At 31.5% G+C, this 24,180-nt stretch overlaps 2 protein-coding genes across 2 annotated transcripts in view; both read right to left on the bottom strand.

Annotated features, from left to right (window-relative positions):
* Positions 1 to 12,272: 12,272 nt before the first annotated feature.
* On the bottom strand, positions 12,273 to 16,667 carry LOC139502393 (perlucin-like protein). Its single transcript, XM_071291837.1, has 5 exons — positions 16,524 to 16,667; positions 15,702 to 15,802; positions 14,821 to 14,911; positions 13,875 to 14,082; positions 12,273 to 12,325 (listed from the first exon to the last, which is right to left on the bottom strand). Exons 1-5 carry the CDS (start codon positions 16,573 to 16,575, stop codon positions 12,289 to 12,291), a joined length of 489 nt encoding a protein of 162 aa, XP_071147938.1. The 5' UTR covers positions 16,576 to 16,667; the 3' UTR covers positions 12,273 to 12,288.
* Positions 16,668 to 20,031: 3,364 nt separating this feature from the next.
* LOC139502392 (BMP-binding endothelial regulator protein-like) overlaps positions 20,032 to 24,180 on the bottom strand; it is a 58,781-nt gene continuing 54,632 nt past the window's right edge. Inside the window, exons 12-13 of the mRNA XM_071291836.1 lie at positions 23,918 to 24,048; positions 20,032 to 21,756 (exon numbers count right to left, since the gene is read on the bottom strand). Coding sequence (XP_071147937.1) covers positions 21,575 to 21,756; positions 23,918 to 24,048 — 313 coding nt within the window. The 3' untranslated portion in view covers positions 20,032 to 21,574. The remainder of the gene's footprint in view (positions 21,757 to 23,917; positions 24,049 to 24,180) is intronic.

Raw genomic sequence — 24,180 nt, 5'->3', positions numbered from 1 at the left:
ACATTAAAGAGAACTATTGATGAAGATGTAAACCTTCCATGCCATAACATATCTATGTTGAATCACATCTGGGAAATCTTTTCTTTTAAAACTTAATCGTCTTTAGATTTTAAATTGTGTTTTGCATATTGTTCTCTGTCATTTTGTTGATTTGTGCTTTCAAGTAACGTATGTTGGTTCTCCCTTTATGTATTTACCGTCTTTTTTAACGTCAAATAGATACAATTTATTAAACTGCCTAGAACACAGACTAAAACATAAATACTACTCTATAATTTCATTTTCAAAACTACATTTTACTAAAATTCCATGTCGCAAAGAATAGGACGTAAAATTGATTTATAACACAATTAATTCTCTACACGCACATGACTTGGTATTTTTAAAGTACATCTTAATATTGTTGTCAACATTTAACAAGCAGGACTTGTACTATCAAAAATTTGTATATTTAATATATTTAGAATACTTATACTTACCCTGATATCAGAAGATAAGTTTTTAAATAAGTAAATGTATCGATGATACCTTTTCCCTCATTTCTTTCGCTGCCATGTTGTATTTTTGGTTGTTTTTTTTTAAAGAGGAGCGCTTTAAATGCAACCATACCAATACGTTTTATTTTCCTCATATTCATATTAAAAATTAACATATTACCAATGCAGTTCAAAATCTGTAAGAATGCAGATAAATATACATGTTTGTTCGTCATGTAACTGTGGGGATATTTTCTCAAAACACAATTATTACATTACCCGGTTGTTGGATTTTATCATTTGATGTGTATTGCGTCGATACGTTATTCATGTTATTTGAGAATTAAAATAAACTGTTATATTGTCTATAAAGACGATCTGTTTCCTATGAACTTATTCTGTTTTGTAGGTTATCAATTATATGTATAATCGAAGTTTACGCAAATGTCCAATGTAACATGTTCAATGGCTTTCATATTATGTCGGGCGGAATAATGAATAGTGAATTAGATTATAGCATTACAAATATGTTGACTAACAATGAACATCCTATATGGTAAAAGATGATAATTAATAGCATAATGAGTGATAGTTTGGTCTGATATTCGATCATAATATGGCATAAATACATTTTAAAAATGAATTGATAATGCCAAATAAAAAGGTCAAACACTTTTTTTGTGTTGATGATATCAGGAATTGATAAGTCTAAATCATATGAATCATTACAGTAAAAGTCCTCTTCAGATAAAAGCAACGGTAGTATACCGCTGTTTTAAATTGATAAATCTATTAAGAAAAAAACAAATCCGAGCTACGAATTAAAACTGAGGGAATCACATCAAATAAAAGAGAAGAACTACGACACAACAGATTCACAATACCAACATGTAACACATACATAAACGAAGTATAACATAACTTTTTAAGAATAATTGTCTATATTCCTTTAAATATATAATAAACCTAAATGTATGTATTTTTCAAATTATACTGATGTTTGGATTTTATATCATACAGTCCTAATATACGTGAACATAACATGTCAAAGTACTGTCCGACTTACTTTAATCACATGTCTACACAATATTGTATTGTCAGATCAAATCATGCAGATAATTGTACGTCTGAAATGGAATCTATCTTCCAGTGTAATTTCACATTGCAATAAGACGTGTCACGGTACTTGTCTATCCCAAATTCATGTATTTCGTTTTGATGTTATATTTGTTATTCTCGTGGGATTTTGTCTGATGCTTGGTCCGTTTCTGTGTGTGTTACATTCTAGTGTTGTGTCGTTGTTCTCCTCTTATATTTAATGCGTTTCCCTCGGTTTTAGTTTGTTACCCCGATTTTGTTTTTTGTCCATGGATTTATGAGTTTTGAACAGCGTTATACTACTGTTGCCTTTATTTACATTGTCTTTCAGACTGTTTGTGTATATTGAAAATAGGAGTAAGGCAGAATTTTCATTTCTGAATTCTTTTTTATTCATCCCTTCTGTTTCAAACCAAGTTACTCTATTCTTTTAACTGTTGGCCCATCTTGCCATATTTATTATTTTCTGTCCATTTCGTTCTATTTCTTTTTGTTGTTGACCTTTTATTCGCTATTTAATATTTTTGGACTATTTTCTCTTTTCTTGTTGGTTTTGCCAATTATCGCTTTTTTGTAAACTGGATCCCGACACTTATGCGATGTCACAAGTAATATGTGATATGAAAATTATTGATGATTTAAATGTTTTGAGACATCTTTTTATGAGTAAGATTTCCATTAAATAACAGTAGCACCATGCAGGTCAACTTGTATCATATAGTGTTTATAGATACATCTCGTATTCAATTAAACCTGTTAGGGAATTCTAGTTTTCCTTATCTAAAAACATAGTGCTCTTTTTCAAGTTGTATCAGATGAATTTCATACTTTTGATGACTTTTATTATAATGTTGTCATTAGATTAATGCATTAGTTTCAAACAATTCAAATTGTTCGGATTTTTTTTTTATATTATCGCTATGAGCATTTACGTAATTGTAGTTTTGTTTGCAAATACGTAAAGCGATTAGAAAAGTTCTCAAATTAAGCATGATAGATATACATGTTTGTATCTATTCTACTTAGCAAATTTACCCTCGAGGCTGAAACAAATAAAAAAAAACAGACAGCAGATTAAGTAATCAATCATATTTGAAATCTTATACTGTCGATTTCCTTATCTTAAAACCGATTACGTTGTTTCATGTTTTTTCAGCTGAGTTTCATATTTTGATGACTTTTGTTAGTTTCTGTCAATACCTTAATGCATAAGTTTCAGACAATGCAATCGTTTTAATTCTTTCATATTACCGTCAGGAGCATTTACGTACTGAAGATAAGTTGGCAAATACTTGTAACTATTAGAGAACTTCTCACATAGAATACACATGTGTGTTACAGTGTATATCTATTTTATTTAACAAATTTCAAATCGGTCCTGAATAAAATCAAAAAACCAAACCTAGATTTGAGTCCAATCATATTTAAAATTTTATATTGCTGTATAACTTTCACGTCATATTTACAGGAAATACTTTATTTTATAACTATAGGTTTAACCACTGCATTTAGTGTGATATAATATATTTATTTGAGACACTAAGCTTTTTAATGACAAAAACGAGAGAGAGAGGCAGAGGGTTTTAAAACCCTTTGTTCGGGCTTTTGGTTTAGGAAAAAACATCGGATCCTTTAACTGGTGTTAATATATTATAGTTTTGGATATCGTACATGTCGTATACGGAAGAATTTGGTACGTGTTTATTACAGAGAACATGTATCAAGTTGGATTTTAAATATTTAATTATATTTTTATATCAATTGAATTCTTTAGCGATATCTATGTAGGTAATCTTTATCTCTCTTGTTCATTCATCTGCAAAAACATTTACGTCATAGTAGAAACATCATATGACAGTTTAACATGTTTTCTAAGGTATGCAACCAATAAAAAGGCAGATAAGCGTAAGATAGCAGTGATTACTATACTACTGTTTCGGAAAAATTCAGTTTGATAATATAGCTTTTAACGTCGTACATTCCCGACTTATTTTTAGGGTTGAACTATTGTGGTGATAGTAAATCCTGATAAACCTTCTAACACACACATTTATCAAGTCTTATTTACATTTACTATAGGAATAAAACATTTTTTTTTTTAATTTTACGTTAAATGAAAATTTTAATTACATTTTTAGAACATAAATGTGGATTAAATCTATATTGTCTTTAAGCTATGTTAATCTTTGAATGAATAATGATTTGCATCAAACTAAAACGTAATGAATTCTTCTGTATCCACATTGAATGGGTATAGACGGAAATGGTAGTTGACATTGAACCTCACAAATATTGTTTACCCTGCTACTTTTTTTATATGTCAGTTCCAAGCAAATGGCTTTTAAACAATGCTATCTTGGGTAAAAACGACCATAGTTTCCCAATGTTAGAATCTCGTATATCGATTATGAAATGACAAATCCCGGAAACAAACAAAAACTGAGAAAACTGCATGACCTCAAAAGGGAACGAGATCAGTTGAGTTGACATGGTTATCGGATCCTTCTATACATGCTTCACCCGCCGTGCTTAATCATAATGTCTTATTGGTAATCAATAATAGGATACAATCAGTAAAATATCAAATCAGACGATTAAATTTGTCTTTAAAGATCTAATGCCTCGAAAACATGTCATAAGTAATTAGAGACACTATAAATTGTGCATACCTGTCAGAACCAAGAGACCCTTGAGCCAGGCTTACATAGATTAAGGTTATAGTAGTTTCCGATTTGAATCTCAAAAATTGATAAGAACGTAACAAATGAAGATCTCATTAAAAAAACTGAGAGAGTTGTATAATCTCAAAAACGAGCGAGACAGTAGGTGTCAACAAGCATATCCTGCTAAGCATACTTCATCCATCGTGCTCGATTAAAATGTCACGAACCGACATAGGACATAATTGATTGCATAACATATTAAACGACTAGTTTATGTGTGCTGTTTTTTGTTTGTCTTTTTCATTTAAAGCCATGGCGTTGTCAGTTTGTTTTAGATTTACGAGTTTGACTGTCCCTTTGGTATCTTTCTTCCCTCTTTGATAAGATCTAAGACCGCACAAACATGTCACTATTAAAACGAAGATGTGTTATGATTGCCAATGAGGCAACTCTCCACAGGAGACCAAATGACACAGAAATTAACAACTATAGGTCACTGTACGACCTTCAACAATGAGCAAAGCCCATACCGCATAGTCGGCTATAAAAGGCCCCGAAAAGACAATGTAAAACAATTCAAACGAGAAAACTAACGGCCTTATTTATATAAAAAAAAAACTAAAAAAACAAATATGTAATACATAAACAAACGACAACCACTGAATAACAGGCTCCTGACCTGGGACAGACACATACATAAATAATGTGACGGGGTTAAACATGTAAGCGGGATCCCAACCCTCCCCCTAACCTGGGACAGTGGTATAACAGTACAACATAAGAGCGAACTATAAAAATCATCCGAAAAAGGCTTAATTCATCAGATGGACAAAAATACAAGTGAACGTGAATGGGTACTTATACATCTAGACACAAAAAGACACAACGAACAGAAATGAGAATACTCGCAGTTATCTGACAGCTAGTTCAAAGCCACTACCAACTAATAAAAACAAATCATGCATCTAAGACTAAACTATCAATCCGTGCACATCCAACATCAAATGGATTTAGTGTAAAAACGTCATAAACAGCCAGAGAAAAACATGACCTCGTGCAATGTCAAGTTACAGGTATCGACAGATTGTAGATCCATGATTTTTTATATGTATATAACATACTAGTATATTTTAATTAGCGTTTAATTCACTGATAACGATCATTTCTAAATTTCCGGGCACGGTTAACAATAATTCCGTAAAAATGAGGATATGCTATCCCGTTTGAAATAAGTTTTCTACAGATACAACCAAACTTTAAAACCAAATCTTTATATCTATGGAAAAGTTTTGTAAAGGTTTTAAGTAATTTATGATAACGATATCCCTGGTTTAATAATTTACCAGTAATACATAGATATATTTTATAAGTCTCTTTAATATACTACCAAGAAAAAATTACGAGTCAAACATGAATTTATGAGTTTTGCAAAGTTAAACTTAATACCTGCATTTATCGAGAAAGTGCAGCAAATGTGTTTACTGTCTTATTCTGTTATAATTGTTTAACATCAATATGACCAAAAGTTATTAGCTTCCAGGAAACAGCCGGATGTAATTAAACATTTAACCACTTTAACGAGCGCATTGTACCACAAGAGAATAGATAGTATTTGTTGTCCGCATGCAACGTCCTTTTCCGTATGTTGTCACGTTTATAAAATATTGTCTCATTCATTGATTTCCTCGGGATATTAATTGTGCACTGCAGATGATTTATTTTTATTATTGTTTTTCGTTTTTGAATTCTTACATATCAACATGTTCACTTGCCTTGCTTTTCAAAGATGATTATTTTAGAATATTTAAAATAAGTTCAATACAGTTATTTTATACACAGAGTTGGGGTAGAACGGTTTCCATGACTACGGAAAAAACTACAAAAACCATAAATTATCACAACATTGACGTCATCAAAATGTTCTCAGAATTGTACAGTCCGTTTGTGATACTCTTTCTTTTAAATACATACATACAAATATAATATGACAACTAATTTTCGTAGATTTCATATCGGTAGGACTAGATCCGCATGCTATGTGTTGTATGGACTGAAAATGTTTCCGATTTGTCTATCTACGTTTTCTGTCGTTACCCTGACACTATACCGTGTGTATGTTATTTTTATACCTATATCTTCCTCTGGTAGAGGTGTAAAATGCAGAGTGTCATTGATAATGACAACATGGATTCTGGCGATGTTACTTTTAATACAATACATCGCGTGTGTAAGATTTAATCATGGAAAATGTGGAAAATGTGGACATGATTTTGGCAAATCTAAAACGGTAATATTACTGTACGACTGTGTATATCAATTTCAGTTTATATGGTATTAAACCCAACAAAAAGCCATTCAGTAGAGGTCATATAGCTCTGATTTAAGAAAAAAAGAATATTGTACGACCTTCAATAATGGGCAAAACTCAAATATGTTGATTAGCTTTAAAAGACCTGCTTATGATAAAGTAAAACGAACAGTTTGTGTATGTTCAAATATTTATAAGATACCACATTTATAATGTAATACACAAGACGCGTCCTATCGTCTGCAATAGACTCATCAGTGAAGCTCAGATCAAAATAGTACAAACAATTGAAAAAACACATATGATAGATAGAAATCAACAACAATCATTGAATTACAGACTGCGTACTTGATTACAAACAGAAACGATGTTTGATTCCTAACATTTTGTTCTTTTTCTTCTAAAAATCTCGGAATGATTTATTTAAAAAAATATTTCTTCTGTTTCTGTCTTTTAACCAAAAAAAGAGAAGCTGTCGTAAAATAACCAATGCGACAATACTGCAGTTAATACAACATGATGTACAAATAAACAACAGTAAGAACTGTACGGTCTTCAACATTGGGCAAAAACACAAAAATGTTTTCATTTTAATGATATATTGTACATTGCCATATATATCATCCTCTGATCCTCTGGCAGGGGACTGTACCAAGTCATAAAAATGGCCAGTGTTATAATATAGTTCATGTTTGTGTGTGTTGCTTTTAAATGTTTCTATTGTGTCGTTGTTCTCCTCATATATTTGATGTATTTCCCTTAGTTTTATAAAAAAAAAAAGATGATGTGGTATGATGCAAATGAGACAACTGTCCACAAGAGACCAAAATGACACATTAACAACTATAGGTCATAGTACGGCCTTCAACAATAAGCAAAACCCATACCGCATAGTCAGCTATAAAAGGCCCCGATATGACAATGTAAAACATTTCAAACGAGAAAACTAACTATTTATATAAACAAATGAACGAAAAACAAATATGCGACACATAAACAAACGACAACCACTGAATTACAGGCTCCTGACTTAGGACAGGCACGTACATAAGTAATGTGGCGGGGTTAAACATGTAAGCAGGATCCCACCCTCCCCTAACCTGGGACAGTGGTATAACAGTACAACATAAGAACGAACTATTAAAAAGAGTGGAAAAATGCTTAACTAATCAGATGGACAAAACTACAAGTGGACGTGGCCGGGTACTTGTACATCCCGACAAAAAAAAGTCACTAGGTTTAGTTTGTAACCTCGATTTGTTTTATTATTAATTTTTTTCTCAATCGATTTATCAATTAAATTTCGAAATTTCATAAGATTGAACCAACGGTCCTATTTATATACGACAATGAACAAAACACAAATATGATGAGTATAAATTTCTCTATTTAGAAGACAAAAATCGAATATATTGAAAACAAAGAGTTTGACGTTTGTAAATACAAAATGTACTTTCTTAAATGGAAACCAGAAAAATCGCTGTTGAATACAAACACAATTTTTAATATACATGTATTAAACATTGAAAAGTATTATTTCGAAATGTTCGATGTGCTGTTTCATCAATGCCTAATAAATTCATTTTATAAAATGACATGCACTTATATATGAAACTTCATCACATTTTACACAGCAAATACAATATATTTTTGTTGTATATATTTCAAGGTACAATCAAGATTGTTAACAAAATATTGTGTTTTTTTTTTTGTTTCTAAGTTATGCTTATGTTTGATTTCAGCATCAATCTGATTCTTCCTGTCCTTATAATTGTAATTTGCTTTACATGTATTGTTGTGACAGTATTTTGTTGCGAGAGAAAAAGACTATTAATAGACTATTAATAGAATACGGGAAGAGTCAAAAGTAAATAACTTCTTTGAACTAGACAATTTAAGAATGAATATGGGCACATCCACATTTCAAAACAACATACGGTTTAGAAGAAAATAATAAAGAAAAGAATTTGGAACATATAGATTCAACCCGTCTAGAACATTAAAAACGTCAATCTTTACAAACGGACCAGGAAAGCGGGCATCAACACGCTGTTAGCCATTCCGTCGTTAGGTCTCTCATTGATTGTTGAACTTGTAAACTGTGAATTCGCTATCATATAATGTACTACACATTACCATGACTAATATACAACATCATGAATACTACAGTTATATAGTTATTCGCTGTTGATAATGTAAGAGTCGAAAATCCGGGATAATAAAATTAACGGTACCAATTTTCTTGCACCAGATGCGCATTTCGACAATACATGTCTCTTCAGTGATGCTCGTGGCCAAAATATTTGAAATCCAAATCTTATATAAAAGATGAAGAGCTATAATCCAAAAGGTCCAAAAAGTAAAGCCAAATCCGTGAATAAATGTTCAGCTCATAGAAAGTCTGATATTTACGTTTTTTTCACATATCTGTCACTGTATGTTAAAACAACAGAAACCTACACAGTGTAGGAACTAGCACCATATGGTCTATATGATATATATATATATATATGCAAAGCTGCACTGTGACTTTAAGATGAAGAACAACAAAACAGTACTGTTTCTTTGCATATTGTTTGTTTTTATGCATGATCTGATTTCGTGTCATTGATAGATATTCCGTTTAGTTTGTTTTTCTTCTATTGAAATATATGGTCAATCTAACCTTACAATAAAGAAAATCACAGAAGTACTGAACTCCGACCAAAATTCATAACAGAAGTACTGAACTCCGACCAAAATTCATAACAGAAAGTCTCTAATCAATTGGCATTATCAACTGCTCAAACACATCAATGAATGGATAACAGCTGTCATATTCCTTACTTGGTAGAGGTATTTCAAACAGAGTTATCTGAGGAGATGTCGTCAAAAATTATAAGTGTAGTTACAAATATAGGTAGATAAATGACTATTATCATATACTTAGACTAAATAACATATAAATTTTACCGTATGATAATAGCATTAAATTGACGTAAATTCCATATTTTTCGAATTGGTGCTTAGCGGGCTGATATGAAAAGTTTATCACATGCTTCGATTGATATCACATGCCTTTCCGTAACGTTATCACATGGCATTCCGGTAGTACTCGGCCAATTCCGGAAAATACACCTCAATGCTTTGTTTTCAGTGAAAATCATTACAAAGTAGTGTACAAAACAATTATTTAAATACTGGAAAGTATATTGTTTAAAATAATAAAAAAAATAAAAAAAATAAAAAAAAACAAACAAATTATTTAATAAATGCATTTTTTAAGTTTTTCTTAAACATAATTTAAAAAGAATGGCCAACGTAGATACAAGTATCTTGTCTTAGGGAGGGATAAATCCTACTTTGTAAAGAATCACTCTGATTCAAACAAAAAATTCTCTGAAACTGATATTATCAAGATGCTTGATTTCTTGATACACAACATATTTGTTACGTTCGGAGGACGTGTTTTTCAACAGACTGTCGGCATTCCAATGGGAACAAACTGTGCCCCTCTTCTCGCCGACTTGTTTCTTTATTATTATGAGGCTGACTTCATGCAGGAACTTCTTAGGAAGAAAGATAAGAAGTTAGCAATATCCTTTAACTCTACTTTCCGCTATATAGATGATGTTCTTTCACTAAACAATTCAAAATTTGGTGACTATGTGGAACGCATCTATCCAATCGAACTAGAGATAAAGGATACTACAGATACAGTTAAGTCGGCTTCATATCTTGACTTACATCTAGAAATTGACAATGAGGGTCGGTTGAAAACAAAACTTTACGACAAAAGAGATGATTTCAGCTTTCCAATTGTGAACTTTCCATTTCTAAGTAGCAACATTCCAGCAGCACCTGCATACGGGGTATATATCTCCCAATTGATACGATATTCCCGTGCTTGCATTTCCTATCATGATTTTCTTGATAGAGGTTTGCTGCTCACAAGGAAGCTATTAAACCAAGAGTTCCAAATGGTGAAGTTGAAATCATCCCTTCGTAAATTTTACGGACGCCATCACGAGTTGGTTGACCGTTATGGAATAACCGTTTCACAAATGATATCGGATATGTTCCTTACGTCGTAACTACAATCCCCTTCCCTTTCATGAATATGACCTACCGAATTAGACTATTTACCGGATTTGTAATCACTTAAGCAACACGACGGGTGCCACATGTGGAGCAGGATCTGCTTACCCTTCCGGAGCACCTGAGATCACCCCTAGTTTTTGGTGGGGTTCGTGTTGTTTACTCTTTAGTTTTCTATGTTGTGTCGTGTGTACTATTGTTTTTCTGTTTGTCTTTTTTATTTTTAGCCATGGCGTTGTCAGTTTGTTTTAAATTTATGAGTTTGACTGTCCCTTTGGTATCTTTCGTCCCTCTTTTAGAAAGTTTCCTTAAAAAGTTGACTTTTCCAAACAATGATCATTAGGTATATTGTTGAATTATTTTTTGCTGATTCGTCCATATTAAAATGTTTGTTTTCTCTCTCTCTGTGGAGGCATATGATAGAAAGATTTCATATTGAATGTATCAAATTTTGGGCCCGACGGCCGTGAACGTTTTTACTCTTTAAACTTCAGGAACCACATAAAAGGATCAATATGTGAATCTGTTATTTTTCTCTACTGTTGAAGCATATGATAAAAAGATCATAACATGTCATTTTTCATATCGCATGTATTATCAGCCCTCGGTCAATATCAGCCCTCGAGCCGTGCGGCTCTTGGGCTGATATTGAACCTAGGGCTGATAATACATGCAATATGAAAAGTGCCATGTAATAATCTGATATTATTCAATTTATTTATCAGTGGTTGAGTCTCATGACATTATTATTTTTAGTTGTCTTGGTTTTCTGTTATTACTGCAATTTGATTGATTCTGCAGTGTTGTACAACAGAACTTTATCCAATACTTAAATTTCGTGTTGCATCTGTTATATGTAATACAACTAACAAAACTATGTTAGCAGGTGTTATCTGTATAAAACTAACAAATATATCTTAGCTGGTGTTATCTGTAATAAAACCATCTTATTGTTCTCTATCTCTCGCCCATAAAGTTTTTTTTTCATATTGCTTTTTTTCAGTTCGATTTTTTTTTATTAGTAGGATTGAAATTGGGTAAGGAGGTTCGATAGTTGGGTTTTCCCCTAAATCATTTATTTTTTATGCATATTCTTTTATTCATGGATCCTCATTTGAACACACAATTACCGTTTAAATCAATGATCTCAACACACATGAGATTGGGAACATTGAAATTTCAAGAAGGAAGTCCTCGATTCTAGTTTACTTTCCCGATTGACACTTGTGTTGTTAAGAATGTTTGCTCCTCTATTTTTTGAATTTTTGTCAGATTTTTGGAATCCTCCGGTTTTATCCACGTTTTAACATCAAAACTTTTGCTCACTAACCCCCACTTTTCTTTTTATAATTTTACTACATACAGTTTAAAAAGCCATATTTAAAAATCTTATGAAATCCTTGTTATTTTTTTCATAGTTTTTTTTTATCAAAAAAGGTGCCAATGTTAAATGCAAGAAAAACCTAGAGAGAACCATTGTCCGCTAAATTTTCAAAGCCTTATATCTCGAAAACAAGCACAAGGACTCTCTGTTTTTTTTTTAGTTACTTTATTTATATACTATCAATTTATAACAGTCTTTTAAAAAGCTTGTTATTTTAAACAGAGTAGCAAACATCCTTAAGTCATCATATGATAAAAAGGTCAAAGTCCATTAAAACAATATTTATTTCCCAATAATAGCACCACCAGATCCAGAAATTCTGAAAGACAATCAGGATATTGTAAACAAATTAAGACAGAAAGTAATATATAAACATCATGATAAAAGTAATACAATAAATTCATATAATCGTGTCTTTTTATAAACAGTATAGCAATGATAAAACCATACGATACGGATTTGACCTACGGTGATGTCTTTGCGAACTATTTTTAAAATTTATATGCTGTATATAGAAGAAACCTGTTCTTCTCGGTAACATTTTACAAATCATTATTATTATAAAGTAGTTCGAAATGATATAACCGTGTATGATAATTAATAGTTATCCCATAAGGACGCGGTGTGTCAGTGTAAGATCATTCCGATGGCCAAATGGGATAACTATTTTACATCCCAGCTGTTTTAGATTAGACGAAAAACCATTTACTATTCATAAAGTCTAGTTTAGAACGCCACACAACCATTATAATATACTTTATATATTACTATATGATGTATACCCTTTATGATCCCCTAACACGATGAGTGGATATCAAAACAATGTCAACTCGCCCCAATGGCCAATCGGCCCACACTATATCGCCACTTTATGAACAAATCGCCCACTCTTGTAACCGACTCGCCCAACTTTAAAAAAGTGTAAAATCAAATTGAACAATTAGTCTGACAGCTCATTTAACGAAAAGGATTTAAACCCTACCGAGTAAAGGTCTGCCAACTCGCCCCAGTTTTAAAAATAAACTGTTTCCTTTAAGTATGTTAAATTTCAGATAGTTCGTTTCCAGTCGTCCTAGTGAAGTAGTATGTGTCGTGGCTTGATATGCTAAATGTCTTGAGTTCGAATCCCAGCATATACACTGGATTTTTTCTACGTGAATTTTGATAGATAGTCTTCTCCGTATAATTAATTATAAGTTTTATACTGGATTTGACATTTCCGCCAAAATGTTACAGAACAAAGGAAAGCATGCATAACAAAGAAACTTAAACTGGGGTGATTTGGTTGGGGTGTAGATCACCCCAACCAGAACAAAGGACCTGGGTTGTAATAGTATTTAAACTAACTTCTATATAAATTAAAGTAAACAATAAGATGACGTTGTGCACACTTTCATCAAAGTGCGAACTTTTACTAACACATACGTTTGAAAGTGAGTAGTACTCAATTCAGTTAAAATCCCACACAAACTCGATTATACTATTTACCGATTTGCCTAAAAATGGTGTAGAAAATTGTTTTAATTGTGCTATACATAAAAAAAGATATATTATATCTATATAAACAAAACATAGATATATACGTATCTCCTGGATATTTAAAACATTTTCAGGTTTTGATTTTTAGGACTGGTTTACAAAGTTTGATATGTTTGCTGCCTGATTTAAACACCCGATCCCAGTTGTCAGTTTATTTCTAATGTATCTGTTTGACTGAATCTCTGGTATCCTTCGATTCCGTTTATAAAAAAAAACATTAGTTTTTAAAATTATAATGTAATATGAAATAAATCCCTACGGAAAATATCGGTTTCTTTCGCTGCTCTTGTGAAATCTACCGAGGTTTGCTGAATTGAGAAACTACTTACGACTTTTCACATATATAATAAGAATGTGATTCACACGACCAATCATTCCATTGCCACGAAGCCGCTTGCCAAAGTGCCAGACAGTCTTCTCCTTGTGAATTATCTGGTTGTGTTGATATCCAGTCGGTGAAATCGAATGGCTCATCCGTTTCAGCCCACGTCCATTCCCCCTCTATAAGATCGTCCTCACCACCGACCCAAAAGTTAGCTGAGAAAGAGTAATAAATTAATTGGTGGCGTTTTTGTTGTTCAGTGTAATTATTCTGTGGGTTTGTTGTTTTGTTGTTTTTCGTGGGTTTTTAATCAAGGCATTTAGAGCTTGTTTTTGACTAATGATTTTAAAAATATAATGGGTATATTTCACCTCCCCTCAATAAATGAACATTAAAATAGTATTATTTACGCTCTATATATTGTCTTGAAAATAATGTAGTTGTAGTTCTGCGATTTACGGCATTTGGACACAACATGTTTAGTATTGTCACTATATTAACTGTATCACAACATTTTGCATTTTAGGTTTATGTGTTGTAACTAATTTAAAGCCTTTTTCGAAAGAAAAAAAAAGGAGAGTATGCTTGTTATCATTATTTGAACTGTGAAGATATTTTTTCCCGGGAAAACTTATCATCCTGCACGTTTGCACCTGTTCTAGTTAGAGAACCTTTTTAGTGGTTGTCTTTTACTAAATGTGTTTCAGAAGTAGCTAAAGATTAAACCGTTGATTTTGGTGTAGGAACTGTTTTTCATTTGTCATTTAAAGGCCAGTTAGCTTGCGGTTTGGATTAAGCCATGGCTCTGTGTTGAAGGTTGTATTTTGATCTACAATTGTATACGGTTATACATTGTGGCTTTAAATGACAGTGAGGCACTCATATCACATTTTCTTATTTATAATTACCCAGAACTAAAACATTCACCTTCACATACTTAAACCCATACATACCATTTATTATTTTTGACTGAGTTTTAAGAAAAGTGTTTTCGTCTGATGTTTCAATTGTTGCTAAGTAACCTGTATGGGCTTTACACGCACTCTAAAGCAAAAAGAGATACACTTTTTATTTGAAAATGTAAAAGAGTTAAGTAAATAAGAAAAAAGCAAGGCACACAACACTGTTTTCCTCTTTGATGAATGAAGGGGATTTTCCTCCAATGATTATAAATGTCAAAAAACTGTTATCTTATTTCTGATTTTATGTTTCAAAAAATAGAAATAATCAGTGTTAAAAAATATATAGTTGTGTATATTTCTTTAGTCGAGTGGTTACATCACTGTACAGTGTTAGCGAGAGGGTAAGAGCGCTTGCAAATATATTTTAACCCGGTACATTTTTAATAAATTTTCTTAAAAAGGAGTTTGTAATTCATTGGCTGCCCATTGTTATTGTATATCATATTTGTTTTGCGTTTAATGTTTTATTCATAAATAAAAACATTCATTCCCTTGATTAAATTAATATACATTTGCCATTGTTAGGCTGATCATATATTATGTTTCTTTGTCTTTTTCATTTTTAGCCATGGCATTGTCAGTTTGTTTTAGATTTATGAGTTTGACTGTCCCTTTGGTATCTTTCGTCCTTCTTTTATGCAATAGGGGATTTGTGTATTGTTGAAAGCCGTACTGTGACCTATATAAAGCTGCTTATATTCCACATTTGGTCTTATTTGGTACCATATCTAATTGTTTTTTCATCTTAATTCTTATCACTGGGAAAGTATCAACCATTAGACTAAGAACGTTATTTTGAGTTCAAAGAGAACAAATCTTTAAGTCAGCTATAACAAGAAAGTACCGTCGTAAGATTTCATTAGTCTACTTACAGATGCGTCATACCAGCTTACTAGATGCTTAAAGAAACCATAACAGTTTCCACTATGAGGAAGCCATCCATGCGGGCAATTTGATATGAGAAGACTGTCAACTATATAAAGGATTATTTATCATTATTGTGATAACAATTAGGTAGATCGGTAGTCATTTTCTGAGCATCCCTTTTAAAAATGTTGAAAGAAAACTGGGTGTTTTTTACAAATATATATCATGTTTATCAAGCTTCATTTGATATATAACAGACACGTATAATAACATTAACGGTACCAATTGTCGCAACTAAAAGATAAAACAATTTAAAAACAAAATTACGGATTTTGTTGGTCCTCAATGCTCTTCAACTTCGTACTTTATATAGTCTCTCAACATGTTTTGATGCGAGCGTTACTTGTGAGTCTTTTGTAGACGAAACGGGCGTCTTGGGCAAATATGAAATTTTAATCCTGGCATTTATGATAAGTTTATTCAGACTCCCTAAATACCTGAATTAGCCGAATTTACATTAAGTGTTATCAAATTCTATCACGTTATGAAACCTATGAGCATCTTCCGAATCAACTTAAAAATATGCTCTTAAACATTTGACCTATCAATAATTTCTAACAACATAAGGTCTTTTTGTTCTATGAATTCATTTTAACTACAGTAGTTTGATAATGCAAGGAAATTCTTTAGCTTTACTTTAACAAATAAAACACAACTTGGTAAAATAGATGTACAATCATGGTTATTAAAATTTTCGATTGAAGTTACTTATCTACTAACGTAATAAACACAAAAATTTATTATAAAAAAAAGTTAATATATCTCACCATCAACAAATTGTACAAATAGTACTATCAACACATGTCCAACTAATTTCATGATTTGTAAGAGGTATTCCGTTTGTGATTCGTATGGCCGAATTAAATTTAATGACCTAATGTAACCTTTATAATCACCATATCGTCCGAAGGTAAACTGTGTTAGTGTTATCAAGACCTACATAAATTCATCTATACGTTCTGTAAATTAAGAAATGGATACGTGTATTTTATATAACGATTATAATACAATTGACAAGTTTGCAAAATTATGTATTTCTTTTGAAGGAAGTTTTGCATTCCAAATAGTGCAACCTTTACCTTTAAATTTTCTAGTAACACTAGACAAATTCTTTATATAGATTCGTTCAAATAAAAAGTTAATTTTGAATAAAGCTGAATCAATGTTAACTGCTCCAACAAAGTTATGAGAAGGACAGATTAAAATTGACACTCCGTCGATTTTATGGACACCATCACGACTTGGTTGATTCATACGATGTTTCTTTGACCAAACTAGCTAAGGACATTTTTACCACATGGTAGATAGTGGTTTGTCATTACGTCGTCTAATCTTTTAATTACCCAACGTGACTTATTCCCGGTTGTGACTGTTATGCTGAGTGTGAATTCGCATTACCATAAGACGTGTTACAGTACTTATCTATCCCAAATTCATGTATTTAGTTTGATGTTATATTTGTAATTCTCATAGGATTTTGTCAAATGTGTTGACGTCTTTTCTATTATATTCATGTGTTATGGTTAAAAAAAAATAATCACCGCCTTCATTTATTAGATTTGATTTTGTTTAACGTAATATGTACGATGTTTTACGTTTGAAGTTAAATTCAAAACAAACCGGACATAGCTATATAATATAGTTAATTGCTACCTTAGTTTGCTATTAAGAAGTATTCGATTTGTTATTAAATGTAATATCGGTATTTAGTTGAAATATAATATTAAATCAATCCTAATTCTATCTTATTTTTGAGGTATAGTTTTAGTCATTACCTCAAATTAAGAATGAGTTAAGTTTCCTAATTGTGAACTTTTCATGTACATGTAGCAATGACCCGACAACACCTGCATATACAATATATATATATATATTTAAGTTTAATCGATATTGAAAAATTTGTGGGTTTCATTTGTTGAAAAAAGTAAAATCACAAAAATACTGGAACTCCAAGGAAGATTAAAAAAGGAAAGTCCCCAATCAAATGGCAAAATCAAAAGTTCAAACACATCAAACGAATGGATAACAACTGTCATATTCCAGACTTGGTACAGGCATTTTCTTATGTAGAAAATGGTGGATTAAACATGGTTTTAAAGCTAGTTTAACCTCTCACTTGTATTACAGTCGCATATAATTCCATTATGTTGACAACGATTTGTGAACAAAACAAACAAAAACAATACTAGGTAAAAATGTCAAAAATAGGGGTAAATAGTCGGTAGGTCACATTCGTGAAAAGGGAACGGGATTGTAGTTACGATATAAGGAACATATCCGATATAATCTGTGAAACGGATATTCCATAACGGTGAACCAACTCGTGATGGCCTTCGTAAAATTTACAAAGTGATGATTTCAACTTCACCATTTGAAACTCTTGGTTTAAAAATGAAATTCACAATTGGGAAGCTGAAATGATCTCTTTTGTTTTCAACCGACCCTCATAGTCAATTTCTAGATATAAGTCATAATCAAATGGCAAAATCAAAAGCTCAAACACATCAAACGAATGGATAACAACTGTCATATACCTGACTTGGTACAGCCATGTGTTGAAGTTGGTGACAGATTTAATCATCGCCATCACTTTTTTCTTGTCTATTATAGACAGATGACCGCGTATAGGTTTCGATTGTCGTAATAACAACTCGGTTTTCTCGAAATGAAATTTATCACCGAAATTATTTTAACTATGAGTAACACTACCACTGTCAAAAACGGAACAAGGATACTTCCGGATCAGCCGATATACTATGTGGTGTTGTTTAAAGGATATTGTGTTGTTCTTATGGTTTTGCATTGTTGTTCTTTTGTACTTTTAATTTTCAAATGTCTAGGTGTTTTAACCTATAACAGATTTGTTTATCCTTTGTTAAAGAACATGTGTTTCAATTCAAATTTCATTTTTTCTTTCAATTTAACCAAAAACAAACATGTTTAAACTTCAATGCATCTAAAGAGCTTTTCTGGATTTATGTTCATCAGGAACACAGTAAGCCGAATATTTGAAAGGATAAAAAACCAAACACCAGCAACATGACCGATATTAATCATGTTTATGAAATTGGTGACGTTGTATGAATATATAAGAGTTATCTTACATATATTGTGTGATCCTTTACGTTATGTCGGGACTCATATTGATCAGTCTGTATTGTTCCTTTATTTTCTTGTCGTCGTTTGTACTAGTATTTACCATTGCTTTGACACTCATAGCTTTTATAGATCGAATTGTTTACAAACTTTTGCAACCAAAAAGTATACAAAATTTATGGTATAGACTTCTAAATGGATGAATAACAGGAGATGCATAAACTGTTGACAAACCTAGTTTCCCGCCTATTTGGAGTTCGCTTTTCACGTTTTTTTGTTAGTTACCTAGAATGCGATTTACAAATTTGCATCATTGGTAAAGTACAGTCGCCTTTATTCAAACCATGTTCAGTTTTATACAAGCCAGCGATTGTGTTTCAATTTTGCTAAAACATTAACAAAAAGGTTAACTTTGCACAATTTGTAATGTCCAAATTTAAAAACCAAATGTAAAATTACAAAATTACCGAACGCCAAAGGTAATTAAAAATATTAAAAGCTCAAACACATCTAACGTATGAAAAACTAGTGTCATATTCCTGACACCTGAACAGATAATTGTATATCCTATTGCAAATCTGGTAAGGTTCAACTTTTTCGAAATGTTGGATTCGTCTAAACATTAAACATGTTTTGTGTTTGTACAAATAACGTGATATGTGATGTTGATAATTAAATTTTGAATGCTGTTTTTCTTTAAATATTGATTCTTAAGTATGTTTCAGTATTAACAAGATTTTCTTTATTTTTTCGTTCTTTGTGAAGGTTTTAGAGTTCATTCTTCTGACTCCAATTGAAGTAATAACACAATAGACGAGAAAATACAAGGGTACAAAAAAGGCCAACAAGCAACGACAAAATATAAAATGAAATTGTCGACAAGATAATTAATAAAAAGAATAATACAATCCATAACAAACTAAACAAACTACACAAAGAACCAAAGATTGGCAAACAATATCCTAAAATAAACAGCAATGAAAATTATGTCGGAAATTTACATTTTCTTAGTTTTTAAGCAGATATTGCCAACAATGTCAAATGCAACCCGTCGTGTTCATCACAGCGAACAAAATTTCGGTGACAACTCACATATATGGATGTAAATGTTTTTGCGTTCTGATTTTAGTAAAGTATCAACACATTATGGTTGTGTCAAATAAAGAAACAAAATAAAAATTTCTTCAGATCTTTTATAAAAAATACAAATAACATATAAATAATGTTAAATATTACAATGTACAATCCTGAACATAAATAAAATGATTAGAAAGAACTTTGGCAAAACTGTTCATGGAGTATATTAGGTCAGACATACAAGGAATACACAAAATTATGAATTTGAGACAAGTTGTATATATCAGATTTCCTTTCAAATGGGTAACAGGGGCGGATCCAACCATTTTAAAAAAAGGGTTCCAAACTAGGATAAGGGGAAGGGGTTTCAGCCATTTGTCCCCATTTAAATGCATTGATCGGCCCAGAATCCACGGAACCCTCCCCTAGATCCGCCACTGGGTAACGAAAATTTGTAGGTCCATTTGCTCTTTAACTTTGTACTTATTTGGCTTTAGATCTGAGCGTCACTGATGAGTCTTATGTAGTCTTATGTACGGGCGTCTGGCGTATTTAATTATAATCCTGGTACCTTTGATAACTATCTTAAGAATGACATGAATTGTTAGACATTAATTTTGTAAGATATATACAAAAAAGGTTTCGTTTATTGTATGCTTGATTTGTAAACTTGAGGTATCTTTCTGATTGTATTTCGTAAACGATTATATTTTAAATAATTCTTGGACCTGACTGAGAAATAAAAATTCTGCATGTTTAACAAGGAAACTTTGATTATAATAGCTAAAAGATTATTTTAATTCAATTTAATTTAGATTCAACTTCAAACGTCATTTGTGTTGGAAAAAACTAAAAGCTAAAATGCTATTTCTTTATTTATTTTTTAATATCTATTTTGACTGAAAAGAGTATTTATCTCATTATATGTTTTTTTTATTTTATTTTATCAAAAATGCAATGATCAACTTTTTACCTTTCAATAACTAAAAAACAGATCGTACACGTGAGGAAAGGGTTATTTGGACACAAAAGTTGAATACGTATCTCAAAAACATGATATTTGCTCAGTGTTTTACAATGTTACCAATTCAAAGATACCGTTTTTTCTCAAATCGATCATTGTGTCTTCATTTTTTTTATTATTTCAAACTAACAGCTGTATTTGGGACGACCTTTTCTATATGTATTAAATTTGATTAACAGAGAAAAAAATAATGTACGAAACATTAAAAAATTAATGTTATTGAAAAAAAGCACAATATGTTAAAACAAATCAACGTAACAGCAGATTTTAATTCACTACATTCATATGGTTTTAAATTAAATTTTAAACTGTGGATTCATTTATTTTCGTGGTTATCAATTTTCGTAGATAAACGAAAACTTGCATTTTCGTAGATATTTGATATTGTGGTTTTGCTCATCCCTGTCTACAACGCTTATATAATATTTTTTTTCGTTGCATATTTGAATTCATGGTCACCTGCTCCAACAAAACCCACGAAAATTGGTACCCAACGAATAATAATGAATTCACAGTACTAGACAATGGAATATCATTACTGGCCATAAATAATTCATTGCACTTCACTACAGGGATTACATATTGAGCAGGACGGACTTATTAGACTAGATTGATCCTGTTTTACCGCGTGGGACAGTCTCTTTTCATTACACACTTCTTGTTCAACAAAACGTGTCCTTTCGGACAAAGGCATTCTGGGGCACATGTGTCTCGACATATTTTCCGCCTTGTGTATGGATTATCACAGGTTCGTTCACATTTCTTTGTACACTTTTTGAAACGTGCACCTTCTGGGCATTGATCTGAAACACAAAGAACACATTTAGTATTTGCGTTACACATGTACATAAAATCAAATTTTTATATAGATTAGACCGTTGGTTTTCCTGTTTGAATGGTTTAACATAAGTAATTTGTGGGGCCCTGTATAGCTTGCTGTTCGGTGAGCCTAGGCTTCGTTTTAAAGACCGTACCTTGACCTTTAATGGTTTACTTTTATAAATTGTTATTTGGATGGAGAGTTGTCTCATTGGGACTCATATTACATCTTCCTATATCTATGTAACAAAAATATCGAAATCACAGGTAAACTCAAAAAAGGAAAACGCAATTACAACCTTAGACTTTATCAACCAATATAACGAATGGAAAACAATTGACTTGGTATAGGCATTTTCAGAAGCATATTGTAGATCAAACCTGGTGTTATAAATTGCTAAACCTATCACAGTAAGGCATTTGATCATAGTTTCAATATCTCGGTTAAAAAGGTTGAGCTACCCGAACAGATTTGTTTGAATACTGTGGACTCATTTATTTTCGTGGGTACCAATTTTTTGTGGATTAAGACAAAACTTACATATTCGTTGATATTTCGTATTGTGGTTTTACCGAAGTCTGCATACAAGCCAATAAAACATGTGTTATTCGTTGTATATATTATTTCGTTGATCACATTTACTTACAAATTCAAGGAAAATTGGTATTCAACGAACAATAATGAAACCACAGTAATGTGAGAATAATCGGGATCATACAAATAGTTATCAAAGGTACAACGTCTGAGGATTATAATTTTGTACGCCAGACGCGCGTATCGTCTACATAAGACTAATCAGTGACGCTCATATCAAAATATGTATCCGGCCAAACAAGAACTACATTCACATATTGTCAGATTATATCGAGTTTTCGATACTCCATGGTCTTCCTTAAAAGTTATCATCAAATAAAAATGTATACACGTTTACGTGAGAACCATATCATGACTGTTGTACACATATTTTGACTATTTTATTTATTATGTCTGTTTAGTTCACACATCATTATAAATATAACGTAATTTGATGAGATTGTCAACAAAGTGTAAGGTTTAGCGCTATAAAACCAGGTTTGATCCACCATTTTCTACATTTGAAAATGCCTGTACAAATTCAGGAATATGACAGTTCTTATCCATTCGATTTTGATGTGTTTTGATTTTCCTCTAAGTTCAGTATTTTTGTGATTTTACTTTTTTTTTAAATGCAAGATTTAACATTATCTTCGGTACTTGTTATGGATAACAGACGGAGTTAAAATATGCAGCAACCCATGTGTTAGTGTGTTTGTTTGAATATGAACAATGAACATTCACCAAACTATTAACATAACGAAACTTCTACCATCATTTTATATAGCTATATAGATTGCTGTAAAATATTGGTATCCTTTAGTTTTTATATTTTTTTGACATTATATGTGTCTTTGCTTTCTTTTTGGTCTGGATCGTAGTCACGCAAACTATATATAGCATATATCTAACAAAACAAATATTTCTGTGATAATTAACATCTCTTACATTGTCACGCAACGCATTGAACAAGATTAACAATATGTCTACTCATTGTTTTCAACAACATTATTTTATAAAATTTAGGTTAAAGTAGAAAACAAATAATGTTAACATCTTGCAAATCCAACGATTGTTGATGCATATATGGTGTTGTATTTTTAAACTTGTTCTTTTTATATTGTGTTACACAAAATACAGATGATTAGTAGATGTATTTCTGATTTATTTTCATGTAAAAGTGAGTCACAAAGGTATTGAAAATAAACTGCATTCACGTGCTTGTAAAAATATTGTTATTAGTAATTTAACATTTGAAATGATGAATTTTCTATGTCAAAATGACAAACATCATGTTAAACAAAACCAAATGGTCTGTTCTCATCATTTTCTGTCTTAAAATTCTTTTATTTTTTTTTTCCTTCAAAATAAGATGCAAGTGTTATTGATCAGTATTATATAAACAAAACACGATTTTGACGTACCACATTTTAAAACTGGTAACTTTAAACTATGTGGTCATGTTTACAAAACTTTGAATTTTTCGAAAAAACTAAGGATCTCTTATCTTATAATTTACCATTATCGCAAAGATCAATATTATCAAAGTTTAAATTTAAATGTAAACTTACGTGGACAAATTATTTCTTCATCCCACTTGGTGGAAATTCCAAATCGTGAACACGCATGTGCATATGCTTTGAATGATTCACATGCACATATTTGATCTTGTGGACAATCACACATATCCGTAATACACGATCTAAAAGACAAATGGACTTTTAATATAATTTCTTGAATTATCGTTGTTTATTTAATTGATTTTGGACTTCTATTTTCTATCATCGTGTTCTAGTTAAAACTACTCCAAAAATGAAGCCCCTATTGAGAACAC

Source organism: Mytilus edulis, chromosome 14 (genome assembly GCF_963676685.1).
Source record: "Mytilus edulis chromosome 14, xbMytEdul2.2, whole genome shotgun sequence".
Taxonomy (NCBI): domain Eukaryota; kingdom Metazoa; phylum Mollusca; class Bivalvia; order Mytilida; family Mytilidae; genus Mytilus; species Mytilus edulis.
This window is presented reverse-complemented; position numbering and strand designations above follow the sequence as displayed.